At 40.1% G+C, this 20,643-nt stretch overlaps 1 protein-coding gene and 1 pseudogene across 3 annotated transcripts in view; one reads left to right on the top strand and one right to left on the bottom strand.

The window, feature by feature from the left end:
- Window positions 1–1,072: 1,072 nt before the first annotated feature.
- LOC143035231 (uncharacterized) overlaps window positions 1,073–20,643 on the bottom strand; it is a 77,596-nt gene continuing 58,025 nt past the window's right edge. For 2 of the 3 annotated variants that reach the window (XM_076202004.1, XM_076202005.1), the window contains 2 exons: window positions 3,398–3,715; window positions 1,073–3,233 (listed from right to left, as the gene is read on the bottom strand). In XM_076202004.1, coding sequence (XP_076058119.1) covers window positions 2,896–3,233; window positions 3,398–3,715 — 656 coding nt within the window. In that variant the 3' untranslated portion in view covers window positions 1,073–2,895. Of the gene's footprint in view, window positions 3,716–20,643 lie in introns of all 3 variants that reach the window. The other variant, XM_076202006.1, reaches the window with a different exon arrangement.
- LOC143034953 (uncharacterized) lies at window positions 8,672–20,643 on the top strand (annotated as a pseudogene).

The raw sequence follows: 20,643 nt of genomic DNA, 5'->3' as shown, positions 1-20,643 counted from the left end.
TGTATATTGATTCAATGCCAAATAAAATTATCATTATCACTGTACAACAAATTTCAGGATTAAGAAGAAAACATAGTTCTCATGTGCGTTTTATTATGAAGTTCAGTGTGCTGAATTCAAATTTGATAACAAAAATTTCATGCCACGTCACAATTTTTTGTAAATCGCTGTTTTAATAATTATGCAATTAATAGAGATTTCCAAGGTTCCATAAATGTATTTTGCTCCCAAAGTCAGATTAAATGTCTTCATTGTATTTATTTAATTAATATATAGTGAATCGGCATGTTTGTTAGCTTTATATGATGTATTAACCTACAATCTATTATTTACTTCTTCTTTTATAAGACGTCTCAGGCGTGTCATGTTTCAGGTTCCAACAGAAGTCAGCCAGCATAGCAGGGCTCCATTTTCCCTTGTACCTGTTTTCCATTGACGCTATATCTTGATGGAACCTCTCTCCATGTTCATCACTCACATCTGCTGCATTCTCTGGGAAGAAGGACAGATGAGAATGAAGAAAGTGTATCTTCAGTGACATATTGCATCCGAGATCTTGGTAGCATTTGATTAGCCTCTCCACTTTACGCTCTCGCTGGGACTCTTGGTGCTTTCCCAGAAGCCCTTTGCATACATCTTTGAATGCATGCCAGGCCGCTAGCTCAGGTTCATCCATTGTCGCCTCAAAGTCCTCATCATTTATAAGCTTGCGAATCTGAGGGCCTACAAATATACCCTCTTTAATCTTGGCATCACTAATTTTAGGGAAGATCCCTTTGAGATACTGGAAACATGGCTTGTTATGTTGCAGTGCTTTGGTAAATTGCTTCATTAGGCCTAGTTTTATATGCAGTGGTGGCAAAATGATTTTCTCCTTCTTAACTAGTGGCTCATGAATTACATTATGGCATCCAAGCGTCATAGATTCCCGAGATGGCCATTCTGAGCGTATATAATGTTCTGATCTGGCCCTACTGTCCCACTTGCAAAGAAAGCACATAAATTTGGTGTATCCAGTTTGTAGCCCATTAAGTATGGCTACTACTTTCAAGTCTGCACAAATTAACCACTCATGCTCTTTGTAACTTATGCGGTCTAGAATAAAAGCAAGGTTCTCATATGTCTCTCTTAAAATGACTGAGTAAGCAACTGGAACTGAAGGCATGGTGTTCCCAATGTGCAACAGAACTGCTTTTATGCTGTAAAGGGATCCATCTATGAATAGCCTCCACTCATTGGGTTCATAGGACAGCTCAAGGGCACTGAATAGGCCTCTGATATCATTACAATAAGTCAAGTTGTTTTCCAAAGTGAAGAAATCCTGTAGATTTGCAGAATGCTTCCTAAATACTGTACCGTATTTTTCGGTGTATGACCCGCGGCTTTTTGCCTCAGAAAGGGGCCAAAATTCGGGGGTGCGGGTCATCTGTGGATTCTGGTTAGAAATTGCCCTCTTATGCAGTCAAAAAAAATTGAACGATTAGTTTAGCTGGGTGCCCTCTCGGATCGGGGATTTGTGGGAGGACCAACCGGGTTCGTTTTATGAAAGTTGATTAATGTCATAATACATCACGCACGATCAAGACAAACGACAGAGAAGGTAGGATTTGTCAGTATCTTACCCGCTTTACATGCTCTTGTTATTAATAAATGCAGTATCACAAATAAAACAGGCCTAACTAAACAGCATGAACATACAATACAACAGTGACTGGTACCAACACCAACATCGTGTGTCGCGATCAAACAAAAACAAGCGGGCGGCCATTTTCGCAATTACAAATTAAAAACTGTACCCGATTCCTTAATGCTAAATTTGTGCATTACATGTGGGTCATTCAAGCATGGAAGAAAATTAAAGAATCGACTATTCAGAGCGGTTTCCGTAAATCGGAAATGTGCCATCCTGCAATGTTCGATGCATGCTACGACTCGGAAAAGAAATTGGACGAATCCGAAATGGAAACGGATGAGGTCACTGCATCAGAATTGGCCGATTTATACCACAACCTCTTCCATGACGATACAGAGGATGAGGAATTCGATGGCTTCGTGAGCGATGATACGCCTTCATAAACATTGACTGTCGTCTGTGATCACTGACTTTTTTTTCTTCTAATAACGATGTGCTCCATTGACTCTGTTCATAACAGTTCAGTAATGTGCTCTATTATTGTTCTATTCTATTGAAAACTAACCATTGGAAATTGTTTGGTTTAATAATTAATTACCAGTCTTTGTATGGCATTTATAAACCAATTGATTGATTAATTACCGGTAAACAATCAAACAGGGTTTTATGGCATTATTTACACAAATGTATTAAGGTTCTTTGTAATATATATATATGTGCAATAAAATATATTGAAATGTAATTTATTGGTTATTCTTCATCTTCATCACAATCAGAAATAAATAGGACTGGAGGAATACTGGTATCATGATCATGAATCGCAATGCCGCGTCTTCGACCCATCCCAAAGGCATCGTAAGATCAGTTGCACACTTTCGAGATCACCCCTCTTTCATCGAAGCTACCACTACATCTAGTGGCAGCTTCAGAAACCAAATTGTACGTAGGTGTCGGCCTTTGACGTGTGATGAATCCTGAAAAGCAAGATATCACCAAGAAACCTGCCAATATCGGAAAACATATATCTTTTTTTATAAATCACATAAGCATAGATGAAACAGAAAATTTAGAAAAAGCCTCAACTTTGAAATTACTTTGATAACAACAACCGCTGTGAGCTCTGCCTGTAGCCACCCATACATGGGTAGTATACATCGTCGGATTTACACTGCCGCGCACGCCATATGACTGCGGGTCATACAGCGGTGCGGGTCTTGTGTGGATTTTCACTAAGGTGTAAGGGGGTGCGGATCATATAACGGCTATAGTCCGAAAAATACGGTAATTCGAGCTTCTTCATCCAACAGGTGCCATTGTTGCAAACGTGAGGCCAGGAGTTCACTCTGTTGCTTAGTAAGTGTTAGATCACGAACTAGATTATTGAGTTCTGGTTGGGTGATGAGGTGTGGTTTCTTATCAGATTCAAGTTGTGTCGTATACGTTGCATCTTGAGATTCTGAATCGTCTGAGTTGCTCGTGTCATCGCTTGGTAGTTCAGAGGGCGGCTGTGGTACAGGAATATCACTTGAATGTAGAACTGGGCGAATAGCAGACTGAAGATCTGGATACACGATAGATTTCTTGCCTTTTCTGTTGCGACCTGCAGGAAAATAAAATAAAATCAGACTAAAAATGGATACTATTGGTTGTGATCACGTGCAAAAATAGTGGAAGTGCAACTTATTATGTATTTTGATCTTTTTTATTGATACATCTCTTGAAAATATATATAAAAACAGTAAAAAATAAACACTGAACACCCACCTTTAATATCCGTTAAGCAGAAGTAGCAATCTGTTGAGTGGTCCTTTGGCTCCCTCCAGACCATTGGTACGCCAAACATGAGGCCAGTCCCTTTGCCTTTCACCCAGGCAGAAAGGGAACTTGTACACCTGACACAACATATGTGAGGTGCCCAGCTTTTGTCCTGGTCACCCACTTTACATCCAAAGTACAGCTCATAAAGTTTCTTTACACGTTGAGTCAACTGTCTCTTGTATTGCCTTAATGTAACTGATCCACATATATAACAAAACTTGTCTGGCGAATTCTTGCATTCTCTAGGCATCTTAACTCTGTATCCTGTTAAGAAAAAAAAAAACACATAGCTATGTGAAAAATTATATAAATGGTAAAAGCAACAAAAAATACCGTTCAGATAGACATTGCGGGCACTGCTATTTACGAAGAACTGGAGGGTCACAGAAAGAAACGGATGTTATATTCGTGATCTACGCAAAAAATAACTCTAGAAAAGGATAGTCTCATTTCCGGTTTTTTTTCATTGTTATACAGTGTTATTACTATTATTAAAGAAACAAGGGCTGATGTCCCTCTAAAATAAGCATAATGAATTACTAAACTAAAACAAAATTAACATTATATGAAAATATCTAAACTGATTGTACAGAGTACTCTAAATACCAAAACATTTGCTACTTCAATGGGTCAATCTAATGCCTACAATTTTTTTTATAACCTACTCTGTGACACAAACCTTCTGCTGCTGTTTCCGTTTCATTGTTTGAATCTCTCTCTCTTTTGACCCCTACTGTTTCTGTTGGTACCCAGAATGCACCAGGACCAATGAACATTTCACTTTCATCAAGTGGTTCCTCCTTGATTTCAATTTCTTTCTTTAATGTTGGTGCAGCAATTTTCAATGGGTCATCCATGTCTACATAAGCTATTTGATCCTGGAAAAGAAAATAGAACTTTGAATAATCATACAGGAAACTCGCCAGTTATGTGAGGGATGTGTTACTATAAAATCTTATGTAAATGGAAATTGCATATAGATTAAATTTCTCCATATAGAACAATATTCCTGCCAAGTGGCAGTGTAGATGTTTGAATGCAAATACCATGATTTTTCCATATACCAAGGGCTTTTTCCCTCTTAACCCCTTCACTCCGGGCCAAAATCTCATGGGCAGCATCAGCTGCCAGACGTGCAATGTCGCGTCATAATACTTGCATTATAAAAAATAAAGTCACCGCTGTATTGCTCGTTCTCTCTTTCACCCGTGAATTTTGATAACCATAGAAAATATGATGATGCCAGTTTACAGAGTATGGGGGTCACGCAGGTACAACTACAATAAATATAATCAAGACGCCGACATCGGCATCCTCGCGTACCTACTTGCTCCTCATGACGCCTACGTAGATGTCATTGTATCGAAGGGTTTAAAAGCGAGGTAGCCAGTTAAGCAGCCCTGCATAAATAGAGGTGCCACTGTAGTCTGTCAAAACATGTATCCACCCCCACCCATTCCATTCTCATTTTAGCTCTTTGTGGATGAAGGGTCATCCCTGTCTCCCGCTGGCAGCCCAGGTCATAAGCTGCATTGCTTATGACCAGGGCTGCTGGCAGGAGACAGGGATGACCCTTCATCCATAAGGAGCTAAAATGAGAATGGAATGGGTGGGGATGGATACATGCTTTGACGGACTACAGTGGAACCTCTATTTATGCGATTAATCTGTTCTGTACACCTCCACGTAAATAGAAATTTGCGTAAATGGAAACTATTTACCATTGAAATCGATGTCAATTCAATTAATCCACTCCTGACCTCAAAAAAATCTACCTTTTTCCCTTTGATATGATGAAGCCTGTCACCAAACAGACATAAATAGGTATGATTATGATGTTCCTGCAACATTAATGTCAAAAAATCAATGTTAAAGACCACTAACAAGGTAAAAAATATAATGAAAAAAGCAATCTTTTGTACCTAATGATGTTAAGGCTTGCAGCTGGTGTAGGGGGATGGGAGTGAGGAGGTGGTGCAGTGATGGAGGCTTACTGACCCCCTGCCCCCTGAAGGAGGATGCCCGTACATTGCCAAAACTTCTCAAACCACCCCTACTGGCTGTAAAGGGCACTGAAGGTGGTGTAAGCTAGCCATTGGTTCCAGCCTGTTACCACTGCAGGTCGGCATACACTTGGTGAGCCTTTGAACATATCACTTCCTCACTCAAGCTGTCACTCTTATGCTGCTTCTCTATCCACACAAGCAATAACCTTTCCACCTCGTCCAACAATGCTGGCCTCTTATGTGTGCTCACATACCTTATACCCTTAGACACATTAGCTGACAGAATTTTTATTTTTATTCAAAAGAATGGTTCTTATTATTGACTCCGGCATACCAAACTCTCTCACCAGCTTACACATGCAAAAACCTTGAGCAGTTCTGGCAATCACTTCCCTCTTTTTCTCATTCATGATGCTGGTTTACTTACAAGCACCAGCTTCAGTAGGATTTCTCACTTGTTTTGGAGACATTTTAAAGGCACAAACAGTACAATACCAAGGGGTAAGCACTGAAAGAAGGACCAGTCATGCACACAACACAGTGTGTGAATGGTGACATCAACAAGATGGCAGCACGGGATTTGATTCTCCACACAGTAATGGACACAAATGTGCCTGCATAAATAGAAATTTTCCATGCAAATAGAGGTACCACTGTACCTCCCTTTAACCATGATTCTTATCCAGTTAATGTGAGAAACTGTGTAGAATGAAGTTGTGGCAGTTGAATGATAAGCCAAGTTTGTTTTGGTAGATACAGAGGTTGAAGAAATGAAAGGATGATAAATTTGTCAATTCTGACCTAACCTACCTAACGTAACTAACCTACATAACCTAACCCTATATTTAGTAATTAAGTACCTCAAATTCTAAAGATCATGCAGGTCGTCGTCGTCACGGATGCTGATGGCCTGATTATTACAGTCGAACCTCGAAAGCCCGGACTAATTGAGGGGAAGGGCTGTCTGGTCATGCCAAAAGTCTGGTCATCGAAAATGTCTCCCTAACACCCGTAGATTTTCGTAGCGGTATACGTATGGGTAATGTATGATATGGAATAGAAATACATAAGAATAATACTCTAACACTGTAATAATAACAATACTGTAATAATAATACTATAATACTAATAATTCTGTAATGATTACTGTAATACAGGCATGTAAATATACTGTACAGTGTACTGTACTGTATTTTTTATTACATTAGGTACTAAACTACTGAGCTCAATCTTTTGCTTTTTTGAAATGATAGGATATGGTACAGTACATTTACATTTAGTGTATTAATAAAAAGTAAAAGTTTACATTTAACTTATCCTACTATCCTTATCCACTGCACCTCCATTTAACCATGATTCTTACCCAGTTAATGTGAGAAACTGTGTAGAATGAAGTTGCGGCAGTTGAATGATAAGCCATGTCTGTTTTGGTAGATACAGAGGTTGAAGAAATGAAAGGATGATAAATTTGTCAATTCTGACCTAACCTACCTAACGTAACTAACCTACATAACCTAACCCTATATTTAGTAATTAAGTACCTCAAATTCTAAAGATCATGCAGGTCGTCGTCGTCACGGATGCTGATGGCCTGATTATTACAGTCGAACCTCGAAAGCCTGGACTAATTGAGGGGAAGGGCTGTCTGGTCATGCCAAAAGTCTGGTCATCGAAAATGTCTCCCTAACACCCGTAGATTTTCGTAGCGGTGTACGTATGGGTAATGTATGATATGGAATAGAAATACATAAGAATAATACTCTAACACTGTAATAATAACAATACTGTAATAATAATACTATAATACTAATAATTCTGTAATGATTACTGTAATACAGGCATGTAAATATACTGTACAGTGTACTGTACTGTATTTTTTATTACATTAGGTACTAAACTACTGAGCTCAATCTTTTGCTTTTTTGAAATGATAGGATATGGTACAGTACATTTACATTTAGTGTATTAATAAAAAGTAAAAGTTTACATTTAACTTATCCTCCTATGTATTTACACTTACACTATGTACAGGGTACTTAAACAGCTCCATACTCTCACTGTTGGCACTTACACTCTCCCTGTGTGTTGTTACAAAAAGGCCATGTCGGTTTCTAAAGTGCCACAACCACCCATCACTTCCGTTAAAATCCTTTATGCCTAGATTTTCGGCAATTTGTTGTGCTGCGGCTATGATCTCCACTCCCTTAACATTTAACCCCACACTTTTTTGCGAAAGATACCACTTGATAACTCCTTCATCTAATAGGTTTATCTTTCCAGTTTTCATATATTTTCTTGTAGCTACCCTCCCACTTTTACTGGCTGAACCGTCAATGCTGAATTTAGTGGCATAAGATTGTAATTTTTTTTTTACCTTATTGATGTCCGACACAGTCTGCTTCTTACACCCATATTCCTCACACACTTGCGCCACAGTAGTTCCCTTTTCAAGTTTTTTTAATATTTGTAGCTTCTGCTGGAGGTTCAACATCACCTTAATAGTTTTGCGAGGCTTTAGTAGCTTGGGAGGCATAATTATGGATGCACCATAGCACTATACCACTGTAAATATCGGAAGGTATGTATGTGGGACAGTGGTGGCGGCTTGACCGGTCCGGGCTTGAGTACACGTTTATGGCCGTCGCTGCCACCTACTGGACAAATAGGGAACTTAGCTTGAAAAGTCCGGCCTTTGTTCATTTCGACCGGTCATACTAGGGTTAGGGCATTTCGGGTCCGGGCTTTCGAGGTTCGACTATATATACTTTCATTTGAATGCACCAAGCAATAGGCAAATCCATGTAATGTATAGAAAATATAATTTTACATCAAAGACTTACTTTTTCCGGTACGATTACTAACCCTTGGCTGCTGGCAACAAACTACAACAAAACCAAAGACTATATAAGAAAGACAGGAAGGGTTCGTAAGGTGTATAGCAAAAATATGTAGCCAGAATTAATGCCAAACACCGCTAGAATATTGGGGTTTCAACGCCATCTATTGAGCGGATGAAAAATAAAAAATCGAAGCGATAGCTATTGTCGACATTTTGTTGTATTTTATATATTTTTAAAATTATATATTGATTGATATTTTCGGCCTTGTATATGATTATTGTTTTAGCTCAATACAATTTTTTTTACTTCAATTATAACCATTATTATCAAAATCAAGTACGTTTTTCTGCTACCAACATGTGCGCTTGGAAAAAATGGATACTTTAGGTAAAAGTTACCAAGAGGACGGCATTTGCCTCAATCAAAGTCCCCCGACTCCAACTTACAATCATTGGGAATCGAGTCCTCTCAATAATTTTTAAAATACTTTATTTACAAGAGTACTATATATTATTTACAAGATTTTTTTATTAGTTTTTAATGTTTTGTCATTGAAATTACAGCAGATACATCACAAGCAAGACATGTTTTGGAGCAAGTTGGAGAAGTCTTGTCCTGTTCTGGTAAAGAATAAATTTGCTATTTCCCTTTCTTTAAAGTATGAAACTATGCATTTTACAATTGAGAATCATTACCATTACTATCATATTGCTGTTTTGCTAGCATCAACAAATACTGCCATAGTGCATTTAGGAAAAGGATAGGTAAAATTTTATTTTCGACCATGGGAGGAATATAGCAATAGAAAATTAAATATTAATTTTGTAAATCAAAATGTATCACCGTAATATCCAATTTTTTGTGCGGAAATGAAAATGAAAATACCTTCTTACGAGCTAAATATGCTAATGAACGAAGTCGGTAGCATAGCATCGGGACGCCATGTTTGTTATGGTAGATGCCGACATCGAATAAATAGGATAAATTCGTCTAAGGTAAACTAAACTAAACTAACCTAACCGGTAAATATCTAGTTTCGATCATGGGAGGAATATAGCAATAGAAAATTGAATATTAATCTGTATACTCCGCAAGCTGAGTGAGTGGTTGAAAAGCCCGCACACGTCTCTCACGACGACAACAACGAGGACGAGCCGGATGACATCTAATTTGCAGGTAATGATTTATTAAACACAGGTTAGGTTAGGTAGGTTAGGTTAGGTTAGTTTAGTTTAGGTTAGTTTAGTTTACATTCGACGAATTTATCCTTTCATTTCTTCAACGTTGGCATCTACTATAACAAACATGGCGTACCATACGTCGTACACGACTTCGTTACTTAAGAAATCTGTTTTCGCACCTTATTTGTATTTCATTTCCGCACACAAAATTGCATATTACGTTGATACATTTTGATTTACAAGATTATTATTTAATTTTCTATTGCTATATTCCTCCCATGGTCGAAAATAAAAATTTACCAAAGGATATATATTTTTTTCATTTTTTGCTGGTGAGACGTCAGTCAAAACTGTATTTGCAGATACTGTGGAAGAGGAAGTAGAGGGAGTCATATCCAATACTGGTAGGTAAACTCATATTTAATATAATGCTAGTCATAATAGAAAATTAAAGTATAAGATTATTTCTTAAGTAAGAATGATTGTGTTTACCAATTGTACTTGCAAAATATTTAATCCAATTAAAAAGACACTATCAGTGCCTCATTATAATGCTATTCTATCATTGAATAGATGAAGATTGCTGCCAAACAAAAAATTGGGAAGGTGATCCTCAAAATTATTCTGCAACCCCTCTTACCTCAAATGCTAATAAGAGTAAGTAAAATCATAGAACAGCCATTTCTTGCTGAAGTGAGTTATAGACGCATTAGGTTGGGTAGTGGGAGGAAGAGGAGGAGGGCTTGCACGATCTCAATCGCGACCCCTCAAAATTATTTCAGGACCCCCACTTTGAGAACCTCTGAGGTGAATGACCATGAGACAGCTCCTACCTCAAGATAAACAATTTCCATAAACGGCAATTCATTATTATTTCCAGACCCACTTGCCATAACCTCGTGGGATGCAGACTTAACATCTCTACCTCACCTTACATCAGCCAAATGTCTAGTTTATTGCCTTTCCAAGGGAGGTTGGTCCTCAGAACAGGTTATATCTTATGAAAAAGAAAGGGGGTATCAACTGTTCATGGAGAAGCACATTGATAAAGTGGTACTGAGGCAAGAGGACCACAACATGACCTATGTACGGGCCTTGTGCAGGAGACAGACTGCACAGTCTGAAAAGCCATACCAAGTGTGGCTTTTAATGAACAACACAGGAATGATTGAGGCTGCTGACTGTCAGTGCATAGGGTAAGTATAATCGACATTACATATATGATGTGTTTGTGAACATAGTAGCTTTCCTTTAATGTATGTAGTGATAACATAGGCTGATATGATTCAGTAGGAAGTTCTTACTTGGAAAACTTAATCTCTCAGATTTCATATGAAACAACCAGTAAAGATTTGTTATAATAATGTGCCATAAAGTATCTCATTACATACCTTAAGAAACACCACTAGTTATTCACATATCTTTCCCACAAACCTTCCCTTCAACAACCATGGAGACCTAACCAAACCAAACCAAACCTAACCAAACCAAACCCAACCTAACCAAACCTCTGTACAAGGTTGAGATTAATTGTAACATCTTTCCTGCACCAAATGGATACATACATACATATACCAAGGCTTTTTCCCCCTTACAAGGGAGGTAGCCAAAAAGAAAAAGGCATAAATCATTCCCACCCATTCCATCCCTGAATACACTCCACACCCCTCCACCCTCCCTCTTATCTTAGCACCTCCTGGATGACGGGTCATCCCTGGACCTTGTCCACTGCCCTGGGTCAGAAGCAGTGTCGCAAGACACAGCACATCCACAGCAAGGCCGCTTCATTAAATCGGCGACCCCCCTCTCCGTCCCCCCATGCATAAAAAGAGAAGACGGAGAGAAATCCCTTCGGGCTGCGTCAAATTTTGCTCACACATAGTACCTCACCCCCCCCATCCCTCTGCCCATTCCACCTCATGCATCACAACATTATCCATATACAACCATTCTCCATTCACCCGTCTTCTGTTCTCTCCCGTCCTTCCTCAACAGACATTCCCCTCTTCCCCAAAGCCCCCTTCACCCCATCCATCCACCTCATCCTAGGACATCCCCTCATGTTCATTCCCTCCACATCTGCCTTCCACACCTCTTTTACTAGTCTTTCCTCACTCATTCTTTCCATGTGTCCAAACCATCCTAATACTCTTTCATCAACCCTATTTCCCAACTCCCTTTCCATCAATTCAGATAGGCCCCACCACAGAACACTTCTTATAACATTAGACATTAGTAAAGCTTTTGATGCTGTCCCCCGCCACAACCTAACAAATAAAATATATAACACAGACATGCACAATAACACCAAAAGATGGCTGCCCAATTATCTGGCAGGTAGGAATGCTTATGTGTCATATAATGGCCAATCATCGCACATCAGAAACATTGAGAATGGAGTACCACAGGGCTTTGTTCTATCCCCAATGCTCTTTAATTTATACATGCATGACTTATCCACACCAGACACCTCAGAAATACAAATCTCTTCCTATGCAGACGACATAACAATCACATGCACACATTGTAACACAGACAAAGCTGCAGAAATAATCCAGCCATACCTTGATACACTCAACACATGGTTCATCACAAACAGACTCAAAATAGCTCCAACCAAATCTACAGCAACACTTCTCACCAACTGGAGAAAAGAACACAAATACATACCTCATATCTACATCAACAACACTCTAATACCACACACAAACACACCAAAAATTCTTGGTGTAACATATGATACATACATGTCTTTCAAACAACACATCACAAACATAAAAAACAAATGCACACCTAGACTTAACGCACTTAAGTCAATCACTGGAACAACATTTGGACAAAACAAACTAATACAACAATATACAAACAATGCATATGCTCAGTGATGAATTATGCAAGTCCTGCATGGGCTCCTAATCTCAGTGAGACACACCACAACACCCTTCAAATCATACAAAACAAAGCCCTAAAAACAATTATAGGCTGCACAAATACAACACCTACAGACCATTTACACCATGAAACAAAAGTCCTCAAAGTCAAGGACCACCTCGACATGAGAGGCACACAAACACTTGCGGTGCGGCCACCACCCAGCACTTGTAAGCTACCAGAAGAGGCTGGATGACCGCATTGTGAACAGCTGCCCAGGATCAGGGTTCCCACAGAAAATTGAAAACTAAATTCCAAGACTTTTCCAGGATATTCCAGGATAAAAATCATCAAATTTCCAGGACTTTGAGCAGAATATCTGAAACAATTTTCAAATACAAACTGATCTTTCTGGCCTCCTTCACCCCTTACAGCCAGCCGATTCCACCCACTTTATTACACTATGCAGTCTTCCTCTGTTAGATTACAAAATATATATACATATATATATATATATATATCAGAGTATCAGGTATAATTCATTCTTTGCTCTTTCTTGAAAATAGTCACTCCATTGATTTCAGTTTCTGCTTGAGGTCTTGTAGTTTCTTTTCCAGTTTGAGATTTTCATCCGCCTTCTCAGAAACTTTCAGTCTGAAAGCATTGGACTTAGCCAGCAAAGTGAAGTCATGCTCTGTTTCTGCCTTCTTTGCCAGCTGGTCTGCTTCCTTGGTCATTGATTCCATACTATCTTTCAAGAGTTTCCTCTTTTTCTCTGCTGACTGGATATCCTCTTGTAGTGCCTTTCTCTTTGAGGATTTCTCATTATCTGTCTGTGACTTCTTCTGATCCGCGAGGTACTGTTGGTATCTCATCCTCGATGCCCTGACATGCCTTTTCAGTCTGGGAGCGAAGGGTAACTCAGTGGAGTGCTGGCCCGTGGCTTGGATACTGTCATAGACTGTACGAAGAGTTACAATAGTCTTCTCCTGCATCTTCTGAACCAGGAGGTCCTTGTTCACAGAATAACCCCTTTCTACTGATGCCTGACCATGGGAGACTGTGAGAAGCATCATGAAAACAGACCAGAGCTTGCTGTACTTGTGGTCTTTAAAGTACTGGCCCAGAAATATGTCCAGCCTCTCACTATCTGGGGTGAAGTTCTTGAAATCTGCTGCATGTTCCTGCCTCATCTCACTGCCAAACGCCTTGTACTGAGCAAGGAGCTCATCGCACTCTTCCCTGGACAGCCTGTTGGCATTCAGAAGCATCTGGAGGATTTTCTGGAACTTCGTCGCCGCATCTGTAGAAGGAGCAACTAATTTATCTGGAGCCAGTGCAGAGAGATATCGAACCAGGGACAGTTTCAAGGGACTCTTGTCCAACATCTTGGATGTGAGCTCTGATAGCAGTGTCACACACTCATTCTTGAATGCCAGGACCTTCAAATCACTGACCAGTTTCTTCTCAGCAGCTTTCTTCACAGACTCTCGAGCAGCAAATCCCAGATCTACAAGTTTTGGCAGCATCTGGTTCTTCTGGTCCTTGGGGTCCAGGTTGGCCAGTTTCTGCATGGTGTCTGCTTTGTCCAGAACTTCTTTTTTGATGAAACGTCCCATGAGCGCAACAACCACTTCCTTTAGCTTCTGTCCCAAGAACGGTGCCATGGGTGCATCTGTTTGAAACCTCTGAAGGAATGGCTGGAGTTGTTTAGTTACAGAGATGAAGAATTGTAGCTTTGCAACGGAGAGTGGGTCCTCACAGGCAGCTTTCACTGATGCAAATGAGGCAGTGCTAGGGGCCTTCTTGGAGTCTTTGAAGGATGCCACAAATTTCTCCACGTTGGGCCACATCTGCAACGCACGCTCTGCTACCTTTGCATCCTCAACCCATCTGTGCTGGCAAAATTGCAATGGGTACAGCTTGCTCCCTGTGATAGTGGAGAAATCCTCTCTTCTTGCGGGGGTATCATGGAAGAGCTGCCACAGAGACCTTAGCAGGTTTCCAATCTTCCATCCAGTCTCGTTGGCCCCTTTCTGCAAGCTTCCGTGGACAGTGTGGAGTCCACAGCTTCCGATGTTCAGAAGTTCTGGGAGATCCTGTGTTTTGCACTCCTGTTGCAGGTCATTGAAAAATTTCCAATTGATGTTAGGTCCATCCATTGACACCTGAAGCAGACGCTTGGGATCTAGTTGTTGTGTCCCTTACTTGAAGTTGTTGAGTAGGTCGCTTGCTCGAGCATGCCCCAAGAACTGTGACCCAAAGTACCTTACACTATCCTGACCAGAATCATTGTCCCAGTAACGGACTATGATGTCCATTTGTTCATTCTGTGAAATAGGGTTCATGCACTCATCAAAGGATATGGTATAGCACTCCACACTTCTGACTTTCTCCACTAGCAGATCATGGAAATATGGAGACAGGCCAAAACAAACTAGATAAGCACACTTTGTAGCACCACATGAGAAAGTTTTTAGCAATTTGGCTGTCTGGAAACATTCTTGGGAACAACATGCCCACATCAGATGATGAATTGAATGAGTAAAACGCTTCTTGCAAAGTTTGCAGTATGCTATGGTGTCATCCTTGGGGTCTTCCTTGACCTATGCTGAAAACAGTGGATCCTCCACCCAGAGTGGATTGAAGTGACATTTCTTGGATGCCATACTACTGCAAAAAGAAAAATTAATGTTAAAACCCAGACATGCATCTTCAACGCTATAAAAGGCGAGACATAATTGCTTGTCAACTTCATTACTATATCTGCCTCCTATGTATACATAACTACAAATAATTTCTAATTCCCATAAAAAAGCTTATTGCAATTTCACTTCAACATACAGATTTCTAATTCTCACTTGAGAATGAAAACTTTGCCAATTATGTCCCTTTTGCTTCTTTCCTTTTTCATTTAAATCGCTCACCTCAGAAAAAGCCTGAAAAGTTCAGGCAAGCTAGAAATCAATGATGTCTCGCCTGATGTATTTGTACAACCACCACAGACAGTACAAAGACTAGAAACTGGAAGGATGCCATAGCCATGTGATAGGTGCAGACACTGCACACTGTAGAATATTGAGCACAACCAACATCCATGCAACACTGAATTCAAGGACTTTCAATGACTTTTTTAGCTGGTAGTCCTAATTCCAGGACCACTTGATTTTTGGCAGAATTTCAGGACTTTTCCATGACTTTCCAGGATCACTTTTTTTTTTCCAGGACTTTCCAGAATTTTCAAGGACCGTGGGAACCCTGCAGGATGTAACACTTCACCCCATACTATACAACACATAATGGAAGACTGCATTATACACAATCATGCATGCAAACAACACAACATACACTCAATAAAGGATTTGTGGGAAAACCCAGTTTCGGCTGTGGCATTCCTTGGGGAGACGGGACTGCTCGGACAGACAGTCTAGGGAACAACAACACCCTTTCCACCCCCATTCTCCTCACCTCCTCATTTCTCACTCTATCTAGCCTAGTAACCCCCATCATACTTCTCAGACACCTCATCTCAAACATATTCAAACTCCTTCTCTCTTCCTCTCTTATGTTCCATGTTTCTGCCCCCAAACAGTGCTGTTGGCACAATCACTCCTTCATACACTCTCCTCTTAGCATACATTCCCAGATGTCTATTCCTCATTACACTCTTCAATCCACCAAGGCATTTACTCGCTTCTCTCAATCTACATTCTACCTCCACCCTCACTCCACCTTTTCCTGCCTCATTTGCACCCAAGTATCTAAAACTATCCACTTCCTCTAGTTGCTCTCCCTTAACCCCTTCCATACGGTGCCGCATACGTAGGCAGCACGAGGAGCAAGTAGATATGCGACGCTGCCATATCGGCGTCTTGATTATATTCATTGTAGTCGCCCTTGGGTTTTGACATTCTCCTTAATCTGACCTTAATCACATTCTCTATGGTTTTCAAAATTCACGGGTGAAAGAGAGAACGATTGATATAAGCGGTGACTATATTTTATGATGCGAAATTTAAGGCCCGTACTGAAGAGGTTAATGCTCACTTTCAGTCTACTGCCACTTTCACCCCTTGTACATCTCATCACCTTACTTTTACCCACATTTATCTTTAGCTTTCTTCTATCACATACTCTCCCAAACTCTATCACCCACTTCCTCAATCCCTCCTCCGATCCTGCCACAAGCGCAGTGTCATCCGCAAACAACAGCTGGCTCACTTCCCACTTTTCTCCATTTGCTTTAACCATCTCCAATCCCTGACCCACCACCCTTGCATTTACCTCTCGCACTACCCCATCCATGTATAAGTTGAACAGCCAGGGCGACATAATGCATCCTTGACGAAGTCCCACCTTTACCTCCAACCACTCACTCTCTCCATTTCTAATCCTGACACAAGCTCTACTACTCTCATAAAAACTCTTGACAGCTTCTACAAGCTTTCCTCCTATCCCATATATCTGCATAACCTCCCACAGTGCCTTTCTGTCTACCCTATCGTAAGCCTTTTCCAGATCCATAAAAGCCCAAAAAACATCCTTCCCCTTTCCTATAGCTTTCTCACATACAGTATTTGTCTTATCACAAAGATCTGATCTACACAACCTCTACCCGTCCTAAATCTACACTGTTCCTCACCAATTACTCCCTCTCTTAATCCTCTCAATCAAGATCCTCCCATAAGCCTTCCCAACTACACTTAACAAGCTAATCCCTCTGAAACTACTACATTCACACTTGTCCCCTTTTCCCTTGTAAAGTGGAACTATAAAGGCACTCCTCCAATCCTCTGGCACTCTACCCTCTCTCCAGCAAACATTAAATAACCTCACCATCCAGTCCACCATCAATGTACCTCCTTTTTTTAAACATTCTGCATGGCATCCATCCAGCCCAGGTGCCTTACCTGCTTTCATCATCTTAACAACTGCCTTCACTTCATCCTTCCTTATTTCTCCTCCATTTTCCTCACTCATCACGGTCATTTTCTTCGCATTTCCCACTGCAACTATCTTTCCCTCCCTATCCTCCTTCACATTTAGCAACTCCCTAAAATAATTTGCCCATCTTCCCCTTACTGCCTTCTCTTCCATTATCATCTCTCCATCTGCACCTTTTACCTTTTCTTCTCTACTTGATTTGCCTCCTCTTCCTCTCTTAATTTCTTTCCAAAACATCTTTTTATTACTTGCAAAATTTTCTGTCATACTCTTACCCCACTTCATATCTGCTCTCCTCTTTGCCTCCTTTAACTTTTGCTTTACTTCTCTTTTCTTTTCTTTGTACCTCTCATATGACTCCCTCGTCCTATTTTGTAACCAAACTGTGAAAGCTCGCTTCTTCTCGTCTACAACCTTCTTTGTTTCCTCATCCAACCATTCACTACCCTTCCTTCTATTTCCTCCTGTCCTTCTTGTTCCACACACCATCCTTGCACACTTTGTGACTCCTCCTTGAACTATCCCCATTCCTCCTCCACACCTAACTCTACTCTATCCTTCACTCCCTCCCACTCCTTCAGCTTCTTCTTGTACTCCTTCTCCTTTAAAAAGTTCACTCTAAGCACCTCCTAACTTTTGTTCCTTTCCTCTTTCTCCATCTATCCTCCACTCTCAACTTACCTTCTACCAAAAAATTATCTGATATTCCCCCACCCTCTCCCCTTAGCACATGTACATCCTTAACTCTTCCTATCATAATCCTATTTACCACTACATAATCCATCAATGCTCTATCTACCACCCTTCCATCCACCACCCTCTCCCATGTGTACTTATGCTTGAATTTCTTCCGAAACACTGTATTTGCTATCATCAACTCTCTTTCTAGACACATTTCCACCATCAACTCTCCACTACGATTCTTTCCTGGAACTCCACATTTCCTAACGACTCCATCAATTGGACCATTTCCTACCCTAGCATTAAGGTCTCCCAGCACTATTACATTGACATTTCTCCCTAAATCCTCTATGAACTCATTTAAATCTATCCAAAAGGCCTCCCTTTCTTCTACACTCTTCTCACTGCCAGGCCCATATCCACTTACAAAGACCCACATCTCCTTTCCCAGAAGAAGGAATAAAAAAAGTAGAAAATGAGAAGGACCTGGGAGTCATTGTTATGAACAATATGTCACCTGAGAAACATATAAATAAGATTTTTGGAGAAACTTATAACTTAATAAGAACAATCAAAGTGGCATTTACATACCTGGATGAAGAAATGGTGAAGAAAATTCTAATCACTCTGATAAGACCAAGATTGGAATATGCAGTAACGATATGGTCACCAAGTACAAAAAGATGTATAAAAAAAACTTGAAAGAATACAAAGAGCAATTACAAAATTGGCACCAACACTCTCAAAACTATCATATGAAGAGAGACTAGCAAAACTTGAACTACAGACACTAGAGCAAAGAAGAGAGGAGATTTGAAAGCTATTTACAGAATCATGAAAGGCATAGAAATTATTGATAGAGAGAATCTGATAAAATGGGATGATAGAAATACAAGAGGACACGGAAAAAAAAAATCAAGAAAGACAGCTATAGAAGAGATCTGAAAAAGAACAGCTTTCCTCACAGAGTAATAGACAGTTGGAACAAGTTAGATGAGAAAGTGGTGTGTGCAAAAACAATACATGAATTTAAAAATAGTTTAGATAAAATGAGATATGAAGACGGGACACCACGAGCATAGCTCCCCTTCCCATAAAATACAACTAGGTAAATACATCTCCTTTCCCAGTTTCATCTTCATCCACATTATCCTTGAGGAACACTCCACTACACGTCTATGTATCTCTTCACTTACTAGAATAGCCACCCCTTCCCTCCCTCGCCCTCTCTTCACTCCTCATAACCTCCCACTTACACTCACCCTTCCCTTTCAACTTAGTTTCACTCAAAGCCAACACATCCATCTTTCTTCTCACCTGAGGGTGCTGGTCCGAAAACTCCCAGACCATCTTATGCCTTCACTTTTTCATTTAGGAATGTCCCCTGTGGGGCTACAAGGAGAAGGATGCCTCGTCCCAATCCCTATCCCTTTCTTCTCGCCTCTTACGATCCAAGTGGAAATACTTGGTGGCAGTATTCTTTTCCCCCCACCACAGAAAATGAATACTCAGAGAAATGTTACAGGACAGCAGCAAGGGGTTGGGGGACAGCATAACGGAAGGACAGTCATAGTATAAAAGTGTCATCATTTCTCTATGACCAGAGTTTTTCTCTATCATAGACAAAATGATGTGTGGCTCTGGTCTGTAGGGGCACCCCATATAGACCCTAAAGTATCAACTGCATGCTACTTTGCCACAATAACAAGCAGCCAATACCCCAAATGGATGCCTAAGGCAAACTTCATAATGAAAAGCAAGATGCACTAAACCCAAAACACCCAATGATTAGGTACTTTTAATGGATTTTGGATTTAGTAGACAGTGCATGAGAATTATTACTTTTTTCAGAAATTGGAACTTTCACTGTTGATTAGAACCTTTTCACCTTGTTTTTTATTGTTACTTTGTAGAGATGATGGGAGCTGCAAGCATGTTGTGGCACTAATGTTTAGCATAGAAGACTTTGTCACATAGAGGGGATCATGCTTCAGGACCAACCTACACTGATCTACCATGTATGTGGAACAAGCCTTGTTGCAACACCAAACAAGTGAAGGCAGTCAATCTAGATCCCAGGTATGTTTTAATGGCAACAGTTTGCTAAGGTTGGTTCATGAGCACAGATCCTGAAGGATTTGGGTTCAAGGAAGGTATAGGAAAGGTAGCATCATACTGGTCTTAGACAAAATCACTTGGTGAAAAATTCTATTGCAAGGCATTCCTTCATACAATGGGCCATAGAGATCATTGGACTCTATACTAACATATGATTTTCATTCACCTAATATGGATCTATATCAATGAAACTTTTCTAAGATATGGTTATATATCTTTTGTGTAACTTATAGATCTGGGTACAGTAAAAAACAGACAGGTTTAAAAAAATTTGTCTCAAAGCTGCCTATGGGACTGCTGCTACCTATCCTATACTTTCCTAGTCTGCAATGGTGTCAGTATACTTCGCAACCATGATTTAAATTAGGCAATGGTATCATTGAAATATACTTTGTCCTCAATATTCATATTATCTAGGTTGTAAAAGTTTAATCTGATTTACTTTTTGTTTTGAAGTCGTCAACCCAGCACCAAGCCTGTAATCCATCCCAGGTTTGGACATAACAATATATTTCAGAATTTAGATGGCTTGCCTTCAAACTAATGCATGA

The sequence above is a fragment of the Oratosquilla oratoria genome, chromosome 18, assembly GCF_046742065.1.
Source record: "Oratosquilla oratoria isolate Oo_2021 chromosome 18, ASM4674206v1, whole genome shotgun sequence".
NCBI lineage: Eukaryota > Metazoa > Arthropoda > Malacostraca > Stomatopoda > Squillidae > Oratosquilla > Oratosquilla oratoria.
Note: the sequence above shows the minus strand (reverse complement) of the source record. Positions and strands in the feature narration are given on the sequence as shown.